Below are 21,879 nucleotides of genomic sequence, written 5' to 3'. Positions count from 1 at the left end.
CACAATAGCGAGCGCCTCCGCCACCCAAGGTCACCGCCTCTCACTTGTGCTCCCAAGCGCCGGCTCCGAGAAGCATTTTCTCCCAGAAACAGCTTTATTGGGCTCGGTGCAAGAGGCTGGGGGGATCACGCCGCTGCACTTGCCCCAGCCCAGATGCCCCGGTGGCGAGGAGGGGTTGGATCCTGCCCCAGGTGCTGAGCTCTTGGTTTTGGAGCCGCTTTGGGTTTCCCTCCCTGCTGCTGCCCCAAGCTGGGGCTGAGAAGCAGCAAAGCCCAGCCCTGCCCCTCCACCTCACCGTTAAATGGGAGAGGATGGAGGGGGAGGAAAAGAAGAGTTTGTTTCCCAAATCCCTTCCCCGTGCAGTTCCCCGTGTGGACCAGATACAGAAAGCTCTCCGTGGCTTTTTGCTCCTTTTCCTCTTGGCGATCCGAGCTGGTGCCTATATATATATTTTTTTTTTTCAGTGAGCAGCTGGGAGAGGGCAAAACCAGAGGCTGAACCCAGCCAGAGAGGAGATGCTCCTGGGGAGCACCCCTGGACCGGGAGCCCTGGGCTGGTCACCACGGGGCCCATTTGGGTGATAAAACGGGCGATGTACTTGGGTGGAGACCAGCCTGGGGCTCCCGGTCCAGGGATGCTCCTGATCCAGGGGTGCTTCTGGTCCAGGGATGCTCCGGATCCAGGGATGCTCCGGATCCAGGGATGCTCCTGGTTCAGGGATGCTCCTGGTTCAGGGATGCTCCGGATCCAGGATGCTGCAGCCCGGGAGCTGCTCTCGGTCCGGGGCTGCTCCCGGCGGAGCAGCTGCGGGAGGCGGCACCGGGGAGGGGACGGCGGCGGGGCCCGGCCCCATTCCCCGCCTCGCCGCCACAAAACGGGAGCCGGGAGCGGCTCGGCCCCACACGCCCCCCTCCAGCCGCGCCGAACCGGGCTAACCCCGAGCCGCAGCAGCCCCGGGCACCCGAACCTGAGCCGTGCGGGGCCGGGAGGGATGTGACAGCGATCAGCACCGCGGAGAGCGGCGGAGCGGAGCCGTGCCGAGCCGTGCCGAGCCGTGCCGGGGCCATGGCCAGCGTGCAGCAGGGCGAGAAGCAGCTCTTCGAGAAGTTCTGGCGAGGAACCTTCAAAGCCGTGGCCACGCCGCGCCCCGAGAGCATCATCGTGGCCAGCATCACCGCCCGCAAGCCGCTGCCCAGGTAAGGGCTCGGGGAACCCCCCCCCAGGCTCAGCACCGCCACCAGGCTCTGCCCCAAATCCCTGCTGGTTCCCCTCCTTCTGCCACCCCCGAGGGTCTCACTTAGGGGTTGGGGACCCAAGGGACCCCCGTGCGCAGGGCTGGGGGATCCCTCCCCGGGCTGATGCACGCTCGGGAAACTTTGGCTGCCTCTGAGCAGGGGGCTGGAAAGCTCTCGCTGGGCTATGGGGTGAAAGGGGGAAGCTGGAGAGGTCAGCAGGCACAAAGTGGGGGCGCCCCCAGCCCCACCGTGCAGCCCCCGGGGTGTGCGTCCCGCTGGCTTGGTCCATGCGGCACCCGGACCCCGCGGGAAGGTGACCTGGGGGGGGCAGCCACTAGGGACGGGGTGGGGGGACACAATGACACCCCCAGGACTCGTAGCCCAGGGGCTGTGGCCACCCCTGTGCTCAGCCCCTGCCTTGCCAGGCGTGCGGTTGGGGCAAAAATCTGCAGAAAAAGGCAAGAGGGGCAGTGGTGCCCAGCCGGTACCCAGCGGGGCCATCGGATGCACCAGGACCCGTGCGGCTTCTTCATGACAGCGCCTTCCCGGCTTGGGAGCACCCGAATTTGTCTTGTTGGCTGCCTCGATGGTGTTAAAAGCCGTCCTCTCGGCGTTGTTTTCCCAAGGGATTGAGCCAGGCTTCTGCCTCCTGGGGCTGCTCGGGTTGGGAAACTGGGAACCGGCGCTGGGAGCTGGGAAAGGCTCGGAGCTGGGCGCCTGCTCTGCACCCCTCCGAAAGCCTGCTCTGGTTTTCCCGAAGGCTTCACGGCAACACCGATCCCATCGGCCTCGTGGCCCTGAGAGCACACCGGGCTAATTTAGGAGCAAATCCCCTAAAGCCGAGCGGCACCGGGGGCAGGTGGGGAGGCCAGGTAGCCCGGCGAGGCGCTGCGGTGACCAGCTGGCTCTCTGTTTGCTCCCACACTTGACAGCCGTGGGGCAGCAGGGTTTTTCCTCTTGCAGAATGGGATTTTCCTCCTTCCAGCTGGCCCTGCAGCCCCCTTGGGAGGCTCCGTGCCCTGTGGGCTCCCTGCGAGCCCCCCAAAACGGAGCACGGCGCTGCCCCATCCCTCAGCACCGCTCCCGGAGATAAATCCCCTTCCATCTTAATTCCTATCAAGCTCCCGGGGAGGTTCAGCGGGTTAAAGCCCTGCTAAAACCACGTTTCATCCCTGGAACAAAAGAATACATTAATCCTGGCCGGGGGCTGCCCGATCCCCCGGGGGGGGGGCTCCTGCCAAGCCGAGGGGTTCCCGAGCGCTTCATGGCACGGAAGGGGAAAAATCAAGGCGGTCGCTTCCCGTCTTCACTTTCTTCTCGTCCGACTCTTTTTTTAATTTATTTTTGCGAGAAGGCTGCGGGTGGCTGCTCGTTATTTCGGTGCCGGAGCCTAATTACCCGGCGAGCAGCCCGCAGCTGCTGCAGCGTGGCCGGGAAACGCTCGGCTTTGCAGAGGGGGGCACCGAGGGGCCCGGGGCTGTCACCTGCCCGCTGTCACCCCTCGGCCACCCCCGGGGACTTCACCCTGGGGCAGGTAACGGCGTTGGGGGGGGACACGGGGGGACCGAGGCTGTGTCCGTGCCTGCCAGATGGCCGAACTGGGTCACACCAGGGCAGCGCGGGGATTTGCGCTTTAACCCCCAGTCCCCCGGGACGTGCTGCGCGTGGCGGGCAGGGAGGGGGGGTCACTGCATTTTGGGGGGGGGGTGAACACCGTTTTGCCACCTGGTTTGCCATCACCAGTGATTTTGGGGATGGGACGGGGCAGCTGCTGTCTCCCATCCCAACCCGCAGCATTTTGGCACCGCTGGGTCACCGAGCATCAGCACCAGGGCGTGCTGCTTGGGGAGGTGGGGGGGGGGACACGGACCCAGCTTGCGGCCCCCCCGGCTCTGCTAATCCCCCCCTTGTCCGCCGGGCATCTGCTCCGCGGGGAGAGGCGGCCGGGCCTGGCTGCCATCTGCTCCCAACGAGCCGCAGCGCTAATGAGCCCGTGGCCCCGGCCCAACGGGGGGAGCGGGGCTTGAAAAGAAAAGTGGAGAAGTGGAGGGGAGGGGGGGGGGAGAGAAGAAAAGCCCCCCCCCTGCCTCCAACCCCAGTCCTCGGGGGTGCTGTCAATAGGGAGGCTTTGTCTGCCCCTGCCCTCCAGCTCCAGCTGGACGGCGGCGGCGGCGCTAATTAGGCAGCTCGGGGGCTGCTGGGGGGAGCCCGGGGTGAAGGCGGCGAGGACAGAGCCGGGGATGCTCGGGGGACCCACGGTGCCTTCCTCCTCCTCCTCCTCCTCCTCCTCCTTCTGCACAGCCTCATCCACCTGCCTCCGCTGGGCCAGTTTCCAATGGGGAAAAGTTCATCAGAGAGCATTTGCTGGGCTCTGGCGGCCGCCAAACGTCCCCCCAAGGCTGCCCCAGCACCTCCAGGGGTCTCGCAGGGCTCTGGAGGATGAAGCCGAGGTTAGAGATGCTGCAGGGCCCCCAAAAGCCCTGGGGAAAACACCCCTCGTGTTCCTGCTCCCCTCCTGGCAATGAGAGAGGTGCCCGAAAAAAGGACTTGGGCTCTCCTTTGGGAACAGCTTGGAAAAGGGGGCTCATAAAGCCCACACCCTGCGGGGAGATCGCCTTCCTCCCTCGAGGTCTGGGTAATAAAAATAAAGATGTGGGGCTGTGGGACCCAGCACTGCCACGGGGACTGGAGCCTTCATCCCCCTCGCCTCCTGTCTTGCAGCCGGGCCTTTCTTTGGGCTTTCTTTAGGTTTTTCTCTAATATGAACTTATCAAACGCACTCCCCGCATCAGCGAAATGAAATCATTTCGTGCATGACCGCCCTTCCCTTTTCTCTTTATTTCCACCTTTTCTTCCTGCGGCCACCGAAACCTCTTCATCTCCGCAAGGCCCCGAGCAGCCCAGGAGGGTCGGGGCAGGCGCTGGGTTTGGTGCCCGCTCAGCGGGGCCACGCAGCCCCCCTGCTGCGGGAGGCTCGGGGCTGGCTCCTCTGGCAGCTGAGGGAGCCGGGAGTGTAAAAATAGCAATTTTTTTATTTTTTTTGTGCAAGCGATGGGAGCGCCTTCCCTGCCATTGCAGCGGGGACTGCAGGGAGGGCTTAAAAAAAAAAAACTAAAAGTGGGAACAAACTTGGTTGGAAGGGGGAAAGGAGCCGGGGGACGTGGTGGGAACCCCGTGCCGCTCTTGGCCTTTTGCAGGGAGGCAGCCCTGTAGCTGGCTGGATGCTCGCAGGATGCTGTCCTGCAGCAGGATGGCAAATTGGGCTGAAATATGCCTCTTTTGGGGCAGGAGGCGCTCAGCCAGGCGTTTCGAGGCTGAGCCGGGTCCCTGAGCCCCCAGCCTGTGGTTGGGGCTAATTGCTTCACTGATGACTCGTTTAACGCTCCGTGTTTAATTGATGTCTCTCCATTAATGAAACAAGACCGGGTGGCTGCAGCCGGCCGGGCTCCGGGGGCTCTCCCAGTGTGCTCCCAGTGCGCTCCCAGTGTGCTCCCAGTGTGCTTGGGTGGGCAGCAGGACGAGGTGCTCAGCAGGGTGCTGCTCCTTCGGGATTGCTCTGCTCTGCTCGCTGCCCCCTTCCCTCTTTGTTCCTGGGGCCAGAGGAAGGCCCAGCGAGCAGATAGGGGCTACAAACACCGCTGTGATGCTTGATCCCAAATCCCAAGGATTAGGAACGGGGGCTCGGCCGGTGCACGCCTCGTCTGCATGTGCGAGTGGCTGGAAGTGCTCAGGAACCCAAGGGTCACGGTGAGAAAATGGCTTTTGGCCAACACCGACTGCCAGCAGAGCATCGCCCTGGCACAGCAGGGCAGCGCTGGGGCTGCAGTTTGGGGTTTTTGGCTTTGGGGTTTTGGGGGTTTTTGGCTTTGCCTGGGTGTGCTTGAACACAGCACTTTGGGTGCGACAGGAGAGGACTGGGGCAGGAGGCTGGGATTTCAGCTGTCGGGATGAAGAACCGGCTACTGCCCAGCGAGGGAAATATTTTTGCATTATGAGAGATTTCACAGCTGAAGACCTCCGGCGTGCGGGGTGCAGGAGGGGAGGTAGGGCTTTGCTCAAGCTGCCCCGCTGAGGCTGTTGGTTTCCCACCAGACACCTTTATTTTCAGCTGCCTGCATCGTCTTCGCCTTCCTCCACGTCCCTGTTTGTCGCATGAGGAGCAGGGGCCGGGGCTCACCGCGCCGTTCATGGTGGAGAGGCAGCGAAGCCGGCGTCCCGCTTGCCCTCCCCACTGCTCCGCTATCGATTTGGCCTCAGCTCCCTTCACCGTGCTCTGATTTCTTTCAATTAGGCTCTGAGCGAAGCCCCTGCGGCGTTCAATAGGGCTGGGCCCAGCACATCGGGATGGTTTGGCCGGGGATGCTCGGGGACACTCCTGCACCCCGCCACGAGCACCCCTCTGCGTCCCACAGGGGTGACCCCACTGCTCGAAGGCTGCTCCTTCTCCCCTCTTTTTGCCATGGGGGAGCTGAACCCAGCCTGAGCATCCCTCAACCCCTCGCCAAGGTGCTCCCTTCCCCTCGGTGGCTGTCACCTCCTTGGGGACGTCCTTGTCCGGGCCGCTGCTCGGGGTCACGTTGGTGCCGGCACGCTAACGGGCAGAGCAGAGCGCTGGTAGGGAGCAGAGAGCCCTGCACTTCAGCTCCAGCTGCAATTGCCGAAGCCAAAGCGATGCGGCTGGTGGTAACAGGATGGTGACACCGCCTGGATTTGTATTTCATGCTGCTTCCAAGGGCCTGTAATTTTCATCAGCGCCACACGACTTTTTATAGAACAGAAAAATGTGCGAGCGCTTAATGAGCTGTAATTCTGGAGAGCTTCTGCCTTGATTGGGACTAATTATTTTCTTTATAAAAATAATTAACAACCCACGCAACCCGCGGAGTGAGAGGCATGTGGCATTAATTAAACCGTGCGGGGTTTCCAGCGCACCTTTATCCGGCACGCCCCGGCCACGCGGCTGCCCTGCGCCGCACGGAGCCGGGCTCAGCATCAGCGGGCACAAAGGCGAGGGATGGGGCGGGGACAGGGGCACACCGAGGCCACCCCCAGCCCAAGTTTCCCCTCTTTCTCCAGCACCTTGAGGTCCCAGGACGAGCTCCAGGTGACCGCCGACGGGGAGCGCGTGCACCCGTGCGCTCAGCCACGCGCTGACATAGCGGGTAATTGTTAACAGGACTAATTCCCCTATTTTCCTGGAGGTGTTCTGGGGAGTAATGAATACATTTGCATAATCTTGATTTTGTTTGTGAGTAATTCTGGATTATCCACATGTGGATAACACGGGGGCTTTGCCGTTCTAGGCTGCCTTTCGGCCGAGGATAGCAGAGCGTTTTACAAACATTAGTTCAGCCCCACGAATCCCAGCAAGCAATAAAATTATTATTACACCCAATTAAAGACGGATGTGCGGAGCAGGGAAATGATTCTCTCCAGCCACGGGGCCAGGAGCGCTGGGAGCTGGCTGCCTCCTCCAGACCTTCCCCCTAGGGAGCAGCAAACCCATAAATATCCTCCCCTCGCTCTTCCCCGGTGATTTAAAGCCCTGTGCAGGGCTGCGGGGTGGAGGAGGTGGCTGGAGACGAGACCTGGGAGCGGAGAGGGAGGGATTTTTCCTGGCTTGGCCCCAAAAGCAGCCCTGGGTGGCATGGGCACGCCATCCTCAACCTCCTGAGCGGAGATGAGGCCCCATTGTCTCTCCTAGAAACTGTCTTTAAAAAAATGCCTCCTGCCACCCATCTCCAGGCAGCTGGTGAGACCGCCGAGGTGATTCCCACAGCACCTGGGGGGGTTTGGGGAAAGGAAGTCTGGAGCCACACCAAACCCACCCAGCCATGAAGCTGTGCTCCCCACGCTCCCCATCTGCTCTGTCCCAGCCCCATGTAGCCCAGGGTGTCACCGTGGGGTAGATATTAGGGAGAAAAGTCCCAAATGGGGGACACCCACGGGACCCCATCTCGGGGGTGGTTTATTTGTGGGGTCTGAGTGTCCTGCCCCCATCCTGGAGGGAGAAGCTGGCCATCATCTCCTGGTGTCCCCCGCTGTCCCCACCAACCCGAGTTGCTCCCTGGGCAGGCGGATGCTGCGCAGGCAGGTTGGGTTTGGGAGTTATCAGGCGTGTTTTCCATTCGTTTTCCAGTGGGAATTAAAATAAAATAAAACAAAAGAAAGGGCAAAGAAATAGAGAGGGCATGCCACTGCTCCAGGGGGAGCCTCTCTCCCCGTCCTCTCCCCCTGCCGCCGTGCCCTGTGCCTGATCTGTGCTCACAGCAATCTCCCATCGCTCATGGAAGCTGTGTGCTCACACGCCGCTCTTCGATTAAAAGTTAACGAGCTATGTTATTGGCAAATAAACTGTTTATCTCGGCGCTGTTCGCCCTGCCAAATGGAGCAGGGCTTCAGACAGGGGAGCTGGCGTGTTGTGACGAGCACCCGCAGCCCTACCCGGCGCCGGACCCTGGCTGCGGTGCCATCGCCGTCACCTTTCCAGGCATGGGGACCCGGAGGGTGTTTGCCTAAGGAGGGGGGTTTGAGAATAGGAAAGGCTCGGGGCTGTCCAGCCCCTGGGGAGGAGGGCACGCAGCCGTGGGGACCCTCCGAAGGATGGCTCACGGAGCATCGCTTCTGTCCCCGGAGCACCTGGCACCGACCCCACTGCCAGCGGGGATGCGCCTCTGTTTTTGGGCAGCCATGCGTGGTAAATCAGCTGCTGGAAAATAAAGAGCTGAGCTGCTTTTTTTTTAATTTTTTTTTGGCCCGGGGTGTGATGAGAGGAGGTCGTGAAGCGTTTCTGGAGGCCAAGAAGCAAAAGGAGCCGCCGCCGCGTTGGGGCTTGCAGCAGGACGAGGGCATCACAGGAAGGGAAACGAGGCGTGGTGGCGAAAATTGGATGAAAAACATCTATTAGAGAGTGGTGTTTCTCTTCTGTGCTTAAACTGCATCAAGAAAAAAAGCCACGCGCTTTTCTGCAGCTGGCGCCTCTGCTGATGCACGGGAAAATAGTGGAGAGAAGATTAAAATGGAACTGGCTTGGAATCTGTGCAATCAGGGAAAATATCTCGGTGATTTGCTATTATAATTTTCAATAACAAACTGCAGGGCTCCTGCCGCACTAATAATAACAGTCTGAATGAGGTGGGGAAGGAACCTGCCGTGGGGTGCTTGTGTGTCTGTGTTTGTGGAAAGCACTTTACAATCTCCCCCATCTCCTAATTTTGAAGAGGTATTTTTAGTGCGTATTTCAAAGGGATTTATGTAAACACATCTGCTGGAGTTTGGGCTTGGAAAGGGCTTTACAACCTTCCTTTTCCCCCCTCCCTCTCCTGGGACAAAGGAACGGTTCCACAATTTTCTTTTTCAATCAGCTGAGAAGAGACAGAGAAAATAAAAGGGTAATTTTGCCAGCACAGAAAAAAAAATCTCCTCTGCCTGAAGTGGTGCAGAGCAGCCAAGGTGCTGGGCAGAGGCGATGTGCGGGGATGGCTGCGGGACCGCCGGGTCCCACTGCTGTGGCTGCGGGCACTTCTCGCTCTTCCTGGAGCTATGGGTGCCCGTGTCCTTTCATGGGCTGATGTCCCTCAGCAAGACATCCATCATTGGCTTTGCCAGTGAAATATTTGCAACTAACAGGCTCATCAGAGAGGCTTTAACCTTTTGAGTTTTCGGGGCTCCAGTCGGCTGGAGCTGTGCCTGTTTTTGCACCGGGGTCTGCTGAGGTGATGGGAATGAGAAGCCAGCTGGGGCTGAAAAGGGCAAGGTAGTGAAGTGCCGGTGCTGGTTTTCCCAAATATTCTGTCTTGAGCTCAGAAGTGCTGGTGGAGTGGATCTCCCGATCGTGGCCAGTGCTGGAGGTCTCCAAAGTGCTCGTGCAAGCAGCCAGATCCCTGTGGCACCGGGCTGGGCATCCAGCACCCCATTACTCTGTGCCTTTAGAAGTAAAATAAATCTTAAAAAAAAAAAGGCCTGGTGGGCATGATCCAGCCCCGTTGTGCCTGTTCTGCTGCTTGCACAGCTGCTGGGAAGGGTGGAGGGGCCTTGGAGTGGCCACAGAGGGCTGGGGCTGCTGGAGCTGGTCCCGCAGAGGTGAGAGATGCTGCCACTGCTGCCCTGGCAATGGTGTCCCGCAGCTGGAAGGTCACGAGGAAGGCAACGTTCCAGCTTTTCTCTCCTCCAGAGAGAAAGGAGAGAAGGAGAAAGGCTGCTTGATGAAAGCTTTGTGGCAGGAGATGGCTGGGGGACGCGGGAGCCTGGGGACAGGGGAGGGGGCTGCGTCACCGAGCGCCGCGGTCCATGGCCTGATGAGACAGCACGTGGCCATGGCACTGAGCTCTGTGATGGAGAAGTGGTGATGGTTTGTGAGCAAGCTCTGCTCCCCGAGGCTGCAAATACCCTCTGCCTTTGCCCCGTCCTCAGCGAAACGCCAGCAGCCACCTCTCCACGCTGTCATACCCTGGCTGCCAGCCCCAGCCCCGTTCTCCAAGCGACTGCAGCATTTTATGGTGGTTTCTCCCCTTCATGTTAGCAATACCAAAATGCAGCCCGGTTGGGAAAAGCAGTGAAGTGCTCAGGCTGGTGGGAGAGGCGAGCACCTGGGCAGAGCCCTGCGTGCCCTCTGCTCCCCTCCCATCTGCCAGAAGCTGGCCAAAATTGCCCCCAGAATCTTCCTGGACCAGAGACTGCCGCAAAGGGAAGGGACGTCCCCTGCGCAGAGGAAGCCTGTGCTTCCAGTCACATTGCTTGCGTGTCCTTGCCGCCCTCCTGGGGCTGCCTCCAGCAAACTAAGCTCTTTTTCCCAAAAAAAAAAAACCCTCCACAGAGGCTTTCTCCTCCCTGCAGGGGAAGGTGTGACAGCCCTCCCTCTAAGGCTGCGGAGGTCTTTCACACCGAGCTGCAAGCGCTTTTATATCAGGGATGAAAGACACGAAAGACTACAAAGTATATATATATATATATTTAAATATATATTTATATTCGATCAATGTCCGTGGAGCTTAACGCACAGGGATTACCAGCCAGTTTAGCGTGTTAGTGACTCTCAGCTTTCACCGGAGGAGAACATTTGGTTGAATCAAAGCCAGCCTTTGATGGGATTGGAGAATAATTATTTCCATCGATAATTGCTTCCAAGCCCAGAAGAAATGGTTCGCGGGGTGTTGCAGGACAGCAGCAGCCCTTGTTCGCCTCCGGGCCAAAATGTTTTAACCCCGGGGCCTGAAAATGCCATTAGTGGGATCAGGGACCAGGGTGGGGGACATCACCCACCGTACCTGGGGACTCTGCTCCCAGATCCGCTCCAGCCCTGGCTTTGCACAGATCATTAATTTGGGGACGTTTTTAATGGATCCTAATGATTGAGCCTCGGAAGGCTGCTCTTAAAAGGGGTTCGGGAAAGGCCACGAGCTAATTAGCTCACGCAAAGAAAGCAATTAACCATGTAGCTTCCCGGATGGTTACAAACCACATAGATGTTGGGCAGAGACCGGGGGATTTATTACAGGAGGAGTAATAGATTTGAAAGCCGGAGGGACCATCACATCAGCACCACCTCCTGCATGTCCTGGGCTGGAAACATTTGCCCCAGCTTCACCCCATCGAACCCTAGTGCTTGTGCTTGGCTAAGGCACATCCCTAAAATGTTCGGACACTGAAAAATGTGCGCTGAGAAAGAGGAAGCTATTAGGGAAGGTGGGCTTTGGCTGAGAGCACAAGTGGAAATAGGGGTGACCTCTCTTCTGCAGCTGCTCCTGGGCCAACTGCAGTCCCCAAAATTGCATTGCTCATGACGAGGGCAGGCAGAAGGACATTGCCAGGGGCTGCATGCTTCTGGCCAAGGCTAGCCAGGGCTAACATGCTCCTTCACCATGGCATTGCTCCTTAGCCATGCTCCTGGGCGCATTGAACCCTCCAGATGTGCACACCCCAGCCCTTCATCCCACATCTCTGCAGCCTGCCCTGGACACCCTGACACTTGCTGTATTTATTGAATAATACTTTGGATGACACCATGTTCTCAGTGCCCCCTCCAGGTGTGGTTTATGGCTTTGCATCACTCCTTCTGTTTGAAAAAAATATCTGCAGGGCTCTGCTTGCGTGGGTTCCCCAGGGCTTGTGTAGGCACCTGCAAGGCTCAGGCGCTTCCCCTTGGCTCTGAGGGGCTGCCCCAGTGCCTCCAGTTTGGGCTTTCAGCAGGACCAGCTGTGCTGCTGGCCCAGCACCTTGTTTGTAGGTGTGGGGAGGGAGCTTTGCTTCCACCTGGGTGCCGATGAGGGGGATGCTTTGGGGGAAGAGGCCATGCAGCAAGGGGCTGGCAATGCTACAGCAGGTTTGGGGAATGGTGATTGAAATAATTGTATTTTTTTTTACCCTTTGTTTTGCTGGGATTTTCACTCCCCTGTTTTTTTCCTTCCTTATTGCTCTTTCTGTCCTGATACCCTCTAGTGGGCCACTCAGCTGCCTGCCATACCCTGCAGAGGACAGACACCCCGAGAAGCCAAGCGGCCGCGTGTCCAAGGAGGCCTCCAGCACTAACGGCTGGGCGAGAGGGAAGGAGAGGCGCAGCCATGCCCGCCGCAGGTCCCGCAGGTAGGGGATGGGGCCACCCCAAAGGGGACGGGGCTGTCAGCAAAGGAAACACCGAAGAGTGTATGCTCATCCCAAGTGGGGTCTGTGAAAGCTGTGGATGGGTTGAATGGCCACATGAGTTGCAATTCCATGAAACCCATGGAGAAACCCAGTCTCTTCACTTCCCTTTTCACTCCACGTTGTGGTCATGCAGCCCCTCGCAGCCAGCCCAGGTGAGCTGCCAGCATCCCATGTGCCGTGGGGCCTGCGGGGTTCCCCCAGCTGGGGATCACCTCAGCAGTTCCCACCTCCATGTGCCCACATCAGACTGGCTGCTTTGCCTTCGTTAGGGCATGGCCTTGTTATCAGCTCATCGTTTGCCCCTGACTATTTGTGAGGGAAAAAACGAATGAAACCTTCAAAGCGAAGCAGCTGGGGTCTCAGAGCTGCCTGCTGAACCGTCTCTGGGATTAAAGCTTCTCCATTTGGTTAAAGATGCTGGAAAGAAAGAGAAAGAAAGCACATTTCCTATCTTCAGATTGCAGGCTAACCGGAACAATAATCTAAAGTGTATTTTTAATTAGACTCTGATTACAATCACAGAAGAACAATTAAAGTTGGATCAGCCCAGGGAGAAGTCTTCCACTTCAAAGACAAAAGAATTCATCTCGGGAGCAGGAGGAGGGCTCTGCAGGAGTTGCCTGTGGCTGAGCAGCGCAGGCTGGAGGTTTCTCCATGCTCTGGCTTGGCCATGGCAGGGCTTGATTGAGAAGGGGGCTGAGATGTGCTCCTGCTTGCTGGGGAGCCCAGATTTGTGTTGTCCTGGGTTCTGCTATCTCACTAGGGCAACTGAGGTCCTCTCCTGCATAGTGATGGTCTCAGTCGGGGCTGGGATGAAGGCTCTGCTCACCCCCTCACCAGGACAGCTCTCTTCCCTCAGAGCCCCGGTTGTGCCCAGTCAGACAACGGGAAGGGGTCTTCCAGCTCCTTGTCCCCATGCCTGCCCTGCAAGGTGATGTTGGTGATCTGCTGCTGGTGGCTGGCAGCAGGGCCAGCTCCCGATGGGCTTGGCCCTGAGCTGCAGCCCTTCAAGTGGCTTCACTGGGACCACCAATGTGCTGTCCCTGTCACCTGAGAGGCCAACATGCCAGGATGCTTGCTCTGCCTTAGGACTATTATTACCAATAATGTCCTTTCCTTTGTCCTGTCTGCAGCAAATACTCAGCTCTTCACGTTTTCTAAACACGAGGCCACGCTCATGTCCCCAAAGGTGGCTCCTCCTGCCAGTGGGACAAAAAGTGGGGAAACTGAGGCAGAGACCCAGTGCCCTTGTTTCTATCAGTCTGCTTTATTTTGGATCACTAGCCCCCAGACATTTCATATTTTCAGTCCAGTGCTCTGAATTAATTTAACTGTGGATTTTACTTTTCACTGAAACATGACATGATTCAGTGTCATGTGTTTAAAAAGAAATTAGTTCACAATTTTTTAAGGTTTAACAGCTGTGCAAGATATACATAGCTTACTAAATTACCATAGCATCTCAATAAATATATATTTTTCTAATCAATTGCTATTTAACATATGTCATGTCTTTTACTACTGTTAGATGCATCTGATTGCGATAATTATTATATGCAAATTAAATGTCAATTAATTATTTAAAGCATATTTACAAAGAGCAACAAAACCTATAAATCTGTTCTGGAGTCATTAACCTCAGCAAACACGTTTTAAATAATCAGCTGGCACTGCATCCATGTACAGTGGCTGTCTCATTATATCTCCATTAAATCCATGCAGGAGACACTTAATTTAAAGTGTGACCAAATTATTCATTAGAGGGTAATTAGGGGCTCACCCGCACCCCTGATCTGCTGTCAGAAGTGATCCCTCTGCCCTGTCTGTCCCGCTGGTGGGGACAGCGGCATGGGGAAGGGAGCAGCCCCAAGTGAAATGATACAGATGGTGCATTTATTTATTATTTTTAAAATATTTTTTGATTTAGCCCCTCGTGCAACGGGGAGCGTGCACCACCGCCGGCCCGGGGGAAGAAGAAGAAGAAGAAGTCTGGCCGCAAGAAGCGCCGGAGGTGAGGGCGGCTGTGACAGCGTGGGCCTGGGCTGGGGTGTATGGGGATGAGGGGACTGGCGGCCCTCGCTGCACAAGGGGAGGAAACGGATGCAAAATGGAGGTGTGAGGGCCCGTTGGCAGGCCCCACGAGGCACCGCCGTGTTGTCGCCCTCCCCTAACAGCTTGCGGGGGCTCAGCCTGAAGCCCCCCAGGCCCTGAGCCCGGGGATGGCGCGGGCCGGGATGGCCCTGGAGGGGTGAGGGGGCCATGCAGCCCCTGACACCCCTTTGCACCCCCAGGTCTCCCTCCTACAGCCCCTCCCCTGTGAAGAAGAAGAAGAAGAAGAGCTCCAAGAAACGAAAAAGAAACAGGTATTTTTCCTTGGGAAACGTCACGGCTGGCTGGTGGCTGTGCAGGGGTGTGCCGGGTTCTCAGGGGGCGTCTGGGCAGGAGGTGGGAGACGTTACAGCCCTCCCACGGCTCCTAGTCACTTGTGGTGGTGGCCATCGAGGCAGCAGGGCCCCACGAGAAGGTGAGATGGCCGTTGGGGTGGCTTGGTGAGCTTTCAGGGTGGCAGAGAAGATGGACAGATGGACAGACAGACAGGCAGGTGAGCCAGGTCAAGGCCAAGGCAGCCTCCACCAGCTCCACAATCTTGCTGTAAAATTTCATGTGGCTCCCATTTGTTTCCCCTTTCCATCAACCCACAGAAAGCGGCAGCATCTGAACCATCAAAAGGCTCCAGCCAGCTCCCTGTGCCCACATCTCAGCCCCTTCCTTCCCCTCCCCAGGCACCAGGAGCCATCAGATTTTCCCTTCCCAGCCCAGAGCCATCTCTCAACATCTCCCAACCATGCTGGCAAGGGGGAGAGCTCGCCTCACATTGCTTGAAGTCATGGGACTGCCTCCGCCTTCCCTCTTCTGTAGTCCATTTTTAATTTAAAAAGCATGATGAAAATTTAAAATTGCAAATATTTTACCATTTTCCCTCAACTGTTAAATCAATATTTGCAGAGAACAGTGGATGCCATCTCCCTCGGAAAGTTCATGTATTTATAATTTATTGAATCAAAGCGAGAAGCTACCAAAAGTGGCTAACAGGGTGAAAAGCAGAGTATGTTTCTTAAAGAGGAAGGCAGGGAGAAGGAGATACAAGGAGATAGAAATCCCTTTAAAATAATTCCTTTTCAATAAGAGATTCTTATGCTCTTGTATGGATGCCACCTTCTGATAGTTGTCCGGGGTCAGATGCTCTTTGGCTTTCCACATGTAGGACCCATCTGTGCTCCCTACAAGCTGATGATAAGCTGTATCTGGTCCCAAAAAGCAGCATGATCAACCAGTGAGCATTAGTGACTGATGGAGGTCATTTCCAGACACCTGGTAACACGTCAGCTACAGATCCCATTTGCCATGGGTAATTTCATGGCCTCTCTAGGCAGCACTTCAGGTCATGTCCTCTGTGGGATGTTGTCCTAGAAGCTCAGATGGGCCATCAGGCTGTGTAGTAGACCGGGGTCAGGCCTTGCTGCAACGTGATCTCCATGTTCCCAGGGTTTTCTTTGAGGACCGCCAGCATGATGGCTCCTGTGTCATCCCAGGGATGCTCCAGGAGGGAAGATTTTGCATGATCCTGGTTTGGCTGTGAACTTGCTCTGGGGTTATGCAGAAAGGATTCCTCCTTTGGCTGCTACATGGTCCTTCATACAGAAAACCTGGGACTGGACTCTCCTCTGTCTCTTCAAACTAATCATAGTGCAAGACTGCAGAGGCAATATTAGTGAAAAGGGAACCCCCAGGGACGTGGGAGGTGCTCAGGCTATAGATGGGCCTTACCATATTGTCTCTGATTCAGATTTCCACTTCTGTTAGACCCTGTATTCAATGTAAATATTTGTGTCTTGCAGGTTATCCTCAAAGAAGAGAAGACACAGGTAAGAGCAAGCATGGGTGATCCCTTAGAAATAATAGTTTAATGGTCTTCTCAGGATCTCATGAGGTTGATATTTGCTGGGTGGGGGCAGAAGACACTTCTGTCTCCTGGTGGCTCCCTTGGCTCCCCCATTCCCTGTGGATTTGGGGCTACCCTTGTCCTGTTCAGCCTTATGTGTCCCTCAGATCCCATAGGAGTCAGATCTCCTGCCCAACCTATGCAGCTAAGCAAGTAACTGGAAATGGCATCTTGGTTAAAAGTATCCCCAGCAACAATCATCCATGTTGTATCTTTCCTGCATCTTTAGCCTTGTTTCTTTTATGGCTTCATCTGCAAAGAGTACGCATCCCTGAGCAGTGTCCATCTTTGAAACCCTCAGACTCACTCACTGCCTTTCCAGTTGTGTACTTTAAGGATGCTCCTGATCCCAGTACATGCATGTACTATTCCAGTTCTCTATGGGAAAGCCAGCAGGAGGGCTGATGGCACTGGGATTTTTTTTTTTTTTGTCCAAGCCCATGAGCCAGCTTTGTTAGCAGGAACTGAGACCCCCTGTGCTGAGAGAGAATCATTCATCCCTTTAATTTTTTATTGCACGCTTTTGGGCAATTTAGCTGTAACATTGTGTGTGATTGTGTGGCTCTTTATCAGAACAGAAATCTCTGAATTAATTAGCCATTTCTTATTTAGTTCTTCAAGCCCCAAAAGTAAGAGAAAGGAAGAAAGAAAACACAAAAAACAGTAAGTAGTGGTTCCTGGTACTCCCTGCCCTGCCTGTGCAGAGCTGCAGGGGTAGGAAGCATTTCGTGTGGTGGGTCCCCAGGAGCTAATGCTAGCTGCAGAGCTCTGAGCAGCTCTCTGGATTATTTTGTAGCTAAAACCAGTGATTCTGGTTTTGCTGAAATAGGGAAGGGTTTGTAGAGGCTGGAGATCTTTTCTCTCTCATTTGTGCCACCTGATTCAGGACTTTTTCATGGGAGCAGAAAGCAATGGGGAATAGGGAAGAGAAGGGGTTGTTTAGAGGTGTTAGAGAATGCAAAAATGTGGAGCTGAGGTTCCTAACTGCTCTGGTAAGTGCATAAGAGAAGGATTGTGGTTCTCTTATGGGGCAGACAATCAAGGAGTATGGCATGAAATGTGGTTGCTTAGGGCCAGGAGAAGGGCCTGTAAGCATTCTGTTTTTAATTTCCTTCTCGGTCTTCTCCTGGGAATTGCAACTTGTGGCATCTCACCTGCTTTCAGAGCAAGGAAACAGCTCTGGGGCTGAAGCTGTTTACTCTTAGGCAGAAAGGGGACAGAAGGACAACAACCCCTAGCCCTACTGATGTTACCTTGGTACGCCTTGGGACTGAAGAGATTGGGAATCCAAGAGGAGCACAACGTGCCGTGCTGCTTCCAGAGGCCAGCTGTGTTGCAGTGCAGAACACCCATCTCCTTTTCTCGATATTTCTGCCTATTCAGTGGTGCACTCACCATTTTTTCCTCAAACTAAGTTGCTACACACCCAGAAGTCTCATAGATTGTTGGTAAAACCGAGGCTTCCTAGATAATTGGTGAAAGAAGGCATCTCCCATATGCAGGGTGGTGCTGGCCAAGGTGCAGTAGCCTACCAGTGTGGTTAACACAAAGGTTGGATGCCTTGCTGGAGTGCACTGACCAAGGGGAATGAGAAGAGCTTATTCCTTCCTGGTTTATCCCCAAAGAGCTGCTAGAATTGCTCTTTGGGGATAAACCAGCCAGGGCTCTTTAGCCCCCATCTTTCAGCTCACAAATCAGAACTGAGTCACTCCTGGTTTCTGCAAAACTCCCCATTGCTCCCAGGGGTGGATTGGAGAGAGCCTGTGAGCAAACGCAGATCAGGATTTCTTGTACCATTGTCCTGCTTTGGCTTATCTTTGTGTTGAGCAACTGGTTATCTAAACAACATGGGACCAGTTCATCCTTCCTGCAGACAGAGAAAAGTCTTAAACTGGGAGGGAGTGGTGCAGAAGGTGAAAAGAAAATGGGGATTTTTACACAAATCCACTGTGTGAGGGAGAGATGTTCAGTATCCCTGACTTCATCTGTGCAGAAAGAAGGAAGAAAAATCCCAATTTTTTTTAATTGAATCATAGGGTGTAAAAAGCATCAGAGGAAACAGCCAAGTGGAGTTCAAGCAGTTGCCCTGGTGGTTGCCCTTTTGTCTTAGGGGAGATGCTGTTCTCAAGCAATTGATTTGCTAAGTTTTCGTGGTGCCAGACTGCTAAATGCTGTCCAGTCAGGTATATTAGCAGTGTCAAGGAGTGGTGCAGCGTGGCCATGAAAGCAGGCTGTTCCCATCAGCTAACCCCTCGTTAGCTTTGCCTGCTGGCACAGCAATGCCCGGCTGAGCAGATGGCTGCGCTACCAGACCGAAAATACCTGCTGTGATGGGCACTGAGCATGATGAGAAGGAATAGGCATTAAGGTGACACAGCTGCCACCCACGTCAGCCTGCTCTGTGTGTGCAGGGCTCAAGCTTTTGGCAAGGGCAACAACAGCCCTTCAGTAATGGGGCCAGGTAAGCCGTCAGTAATAACCCACATGGAGCAGCAGGACCGTGAACCGGGCTGTGTCCACATTTTGCTGGTCCCTGTTCTGTGGCCCTGTAAAGAAAGGGGGCAGCATGACTGGACACCTATGAGCAGCCAGGTAAAAGGGTCCTGTGCCCGCAATAGGGCAGGCTGCAGTTAGGGAAGCTGTCCTTCGTGTTCATATAGCAATCATAAGAGCATCCTATAGGACTGGGCAGACCCTCCCACCTTGAGAAGGTGGGGAAGGCAGGCAGATACTAAGTGTTCTGTATTATTTGGAACATGGCCTCTTGCATCTGCTGTTTAGAAAGGAGCCTGCACTACAGAGAGGGGCACAGCAAGAAAGGGGAGGGTTTGGGCTTTGCAATGGGTTGCCCAGAGGGACTGTGCTCCCACATCAAAGCTTAGCTGTGGGAACATCCTGGGCAGTTCCCTGGCTGTCAGGGCAGCCTGCAGGATGAAGGGAGAGTAGCTGACAGTTCTTTAAGGTCTTGAAAGCTGAAAGGATTGGTGCTGTGCTGTGTTCCTGCGTGCTAGTCCATAGATCTTCCTCCAGCAGGCTATGGAGGCAACCTAATAGCTTGTAGTTAAAATGCAAGCATAGATCTCAGTAAGATGGCTTGCCTGAATGTCGGTGTAGCTGTGAAGGGGTGGAGAATTTCTCATGCCTTGCTGTACTGCACCATGTCTCACGCACCAATCTCTTTGGCTTAAAGTGCAGCTCTTGTTTCTGATTTAAATGACTTCAGCCTCCACCTGCTGCCTCTTGCAGCCCCCAGTCTGCTGTCTAACGGTGGTTTTCCTCTCTGCCTTCTTAAAGCTCTCGTGGGCGCACCCGGAAAGCTCATCGCCATCGCCATCGCCACTCTCGCTCAGAGAGCTCCGACTCCTACTCCCCGAGCTGCCACAGCAGGTAACGTGACCGCTCGCTGAGCTCAGGGCTGCAACAGCTCGTGTGATCCATGAGCTCTGCACAGAGCCATGTCCCGTTCTGCTGGGACACCGTGGGTTGAGCTGCTTGCGCTCTTGGGCATAAAAGAGAGGGTTTTGGCTCGAGGAGCAGTGGCTTCAGCTTCTTAGTCCAGCAGTCACTTCTAATCCCCGTAGCTGACGCTCAGGCAGTGACAGCTGATTTCAGCCCAGTCTGCCTTCCCAGCCCAAGGGCTCTGTGCTGCTGATGTCCCAGGCAAGCCGTTAAACTTGTTCTTAGCAATGGAAATGTATTTGCCAATGGCATCTGTATCCACTGCCTTTGACCTGATTTCAGTCTCTGTCCTGTGGATGACAGATGCATCCTGAGGCCAGCTGAGTGGATGCTGGTGCTAGGGCCACATCACTGCGATAGCAAGTTGCATAGCTCATGCACATGAATTTGATACGTGTTCTTTGAAAGCACTTGACTTGATGAGCAAACCACCCCCTCTCTCCCACTCCATTCCTAATTACTGAGAATTTTCTCATGAAAATTTGATGATGATCAGTGCAGGGAGGAATGCAACCTGTAATAGGTGAGATGTTCATGCAAGAGAAGAGCGTCTTTTCTTGGAGGTGTATTGACATAGGGACATTCAAGCTGCTGGGAAGCACAGCTTGTCTTGAGCCACCATAAAATTACAAATTAGAGCTGAAATTTGGCGTTAAGGTCCGAAATCCAACCCAAGTTTCCTGGATACTAAATATATATAGTAAAAAAAAAAAAGTAGAAAAGCAAAATGTTCCTTTTCTGTCCATCGTGACTCTACAGAGGAGTCATGTGGAAGGTTTCCTCCCACACACAGTGGCTCAGCACAAAGCTGTCAAGGGTTTGTGTGGAGCTGGTAGTGGGCACCACTACAATGCCGAGGAATAACGGTTTGGTTCTCCATGTCTTCTGGAGGCACAGAGCCAGGTCTCGGGAGGAAGGGCGTAAAACACGGCGAAGATGCTCCCAGCACCATTCAAAGGTCACAGCAAAGCGAAGCTCCTCTGCAGAGGTTCAGGCCAACCAAAAAGCCAGCCAAACCCTCCCACTCTACAGCTTCCTGTCTCCCAAGGAAGTAGTAAGTATTACACACCGCTTTGCTTGAACTAGCCACAGGAATCTGGGCAAGAAATCTGCTATAAAATTTTTATAACTCAATTATAGTGATGTTAGACAAAGTTGGTTAAAACAGTATTATTTATTAATGGTGCTGTTCTCCAATGTATTTAAAGTCGCTCCTTCCTTCAGCACTTTCACATCAAGGGTGGGGTTGGAGAGGGGAAAAACTTGCCAAGACTCTAGCTTATGAATAATGAATTGAGGACATTTAACAAAGAAAAAGTGGCCTCCAGCAATGATGTTTTACAGGGTTGTGTTTATTATGCGGTCTTTGCTCAGCTAAATGTGAACTTAATTCACTGGTCTTCATGTCCGAAAGTTTAGTCCTTCAGGGGAAGAAAAGGAATCAAACATATATAAAAGAAACATTTACATTTAATGAGTTGGGGATTATTGGCAGGGGATGTTATCTGACCATCAGGGTCCTCCTAGGATCACTGTTGCTCTGGACTGACAAGCCCAAGGGCCAAATTGGGAGCTTATGAGCAGCTCTCATTGATGCTAATGGGAACTGCATGTGCAGCCAAGGGGAAAGTCAGGCTCAGTGCCTTGGGATGTTTTTCCATATACATGGAAAGACATGATATAATACATGCCATAGAACTGAGGGAGCAAACGACAGAGAAATATTAGATACTGATTGATGTGAAAACTTGATTTCCATGGCACATTTCCCCCTTGTTCCTAGTAGCTGCAAAGCAGAGGTGTGATGCCCTTTGATCAGTGTTGGTATCTGATAGGCATTCTGGAGAGAGAAAGTGCTACGTAAGACTCAAGGGATTGCAGAATCTTGTATTTGTGTACGGATGCGTAATGTTAGCAGTGTCTTGAATACGTAGTCCTCCAAGCCCCAAAGTGTTATGTAATGGGGAACTGATTTTTCTCCTTTTAAAGCTAGTGCTCAACTGCAAATACTCAGTAGTTACGTCAGGTGTGAGATGGGTAGTCCCAGCCAGAGGCGATGTTTTATCCGCTCACCTGCACAGGTAGCATTCCAATCAAAATACGCAGATCATACACGGATGTGGACAGGCACAAATTGTCTTTCAGAATTAATTATGTTATATACATCTACCGAGTATGTAGTACATGTGAGTCACTGCTTATAAAACCATATAAGGCAGAGCAAGAACAGAACGTGAGCACCATACTTAGGTGCATGTCTACGTGTGCACACATGAAAAGGAAAACAAACTGAAGCTTTCATTGCTACAAGCCTGGGGTGTTGCCCTGGGTCAATTCAGGAAGGTCAGAATGAGTCCGCAGGTCCTTTCAAAAACCAGCCAGCCAAAGACTGCATCTTGCCACCAGGGTTTTGTTGGTGGTGTTCAAGCTGCATATTTTACATGCATATTTCAGGTGTGAGTCTGTTTTTTAATTGGTATTAGGTTTCCTCTCTCTGAAGCCAGGCTCCATGAATCCTGTGAGGCCAATTGCCAACTGTTT

At 54.3% G+C, this 21,879-nt stretch overlaps 1 protein-coding gene across 1 annotated transcript in view; it reads left to right on the top strand.

Annotated features, from left to right (window-relative positions):
* Nucleotides 1-1,065: 1,065 nt before the first annotated feature.
* Nucleotides 1,066-21,879, top strand: part of SRRM4 (serine/arginine repetitive matrix 4) — a gene marked incomplete at both ends in the record, with an annotated part of 31,737 nt that continues 10,923 nt past the window's right edge. The window contains 8 exon segments of the mRNA XM_084297271.1: nt 1,066-1,196; nt 11,673-11,816; nt 13,804-13,887; nt 14,168-14,239; nt 15,776-15,802; nt 16,492-16,542; nt 19,174-19,266; nt 20,230-20,392. Coding sequence (XP_084153397.1) covers nt 1,066-1,196; nt 11,673-11,816; nt 13,804-13,887; nt 14,168-14,239; nt 15,776-15,802; nt 16,492-16,542; nt 19,174-19,266; nt 20,230-20,392 — 765 coding nt within the window.

Source organism: Netta rufina, assembly GCF_964035555.1.
Source record: "Netta rufina genome assembly, chromosome: 17".
NCBI classification, from domain to species: Eukaryota; Metazoa; Chordata; class Aves; order Anseriformes; family Anatidae; genus Netta; species Netta rufina.
The sequence above is the reverse complement of the archived record's forward strand: the minus strand, read 5'-3'. Positions and strand labels throughout refer to the sequence as shown.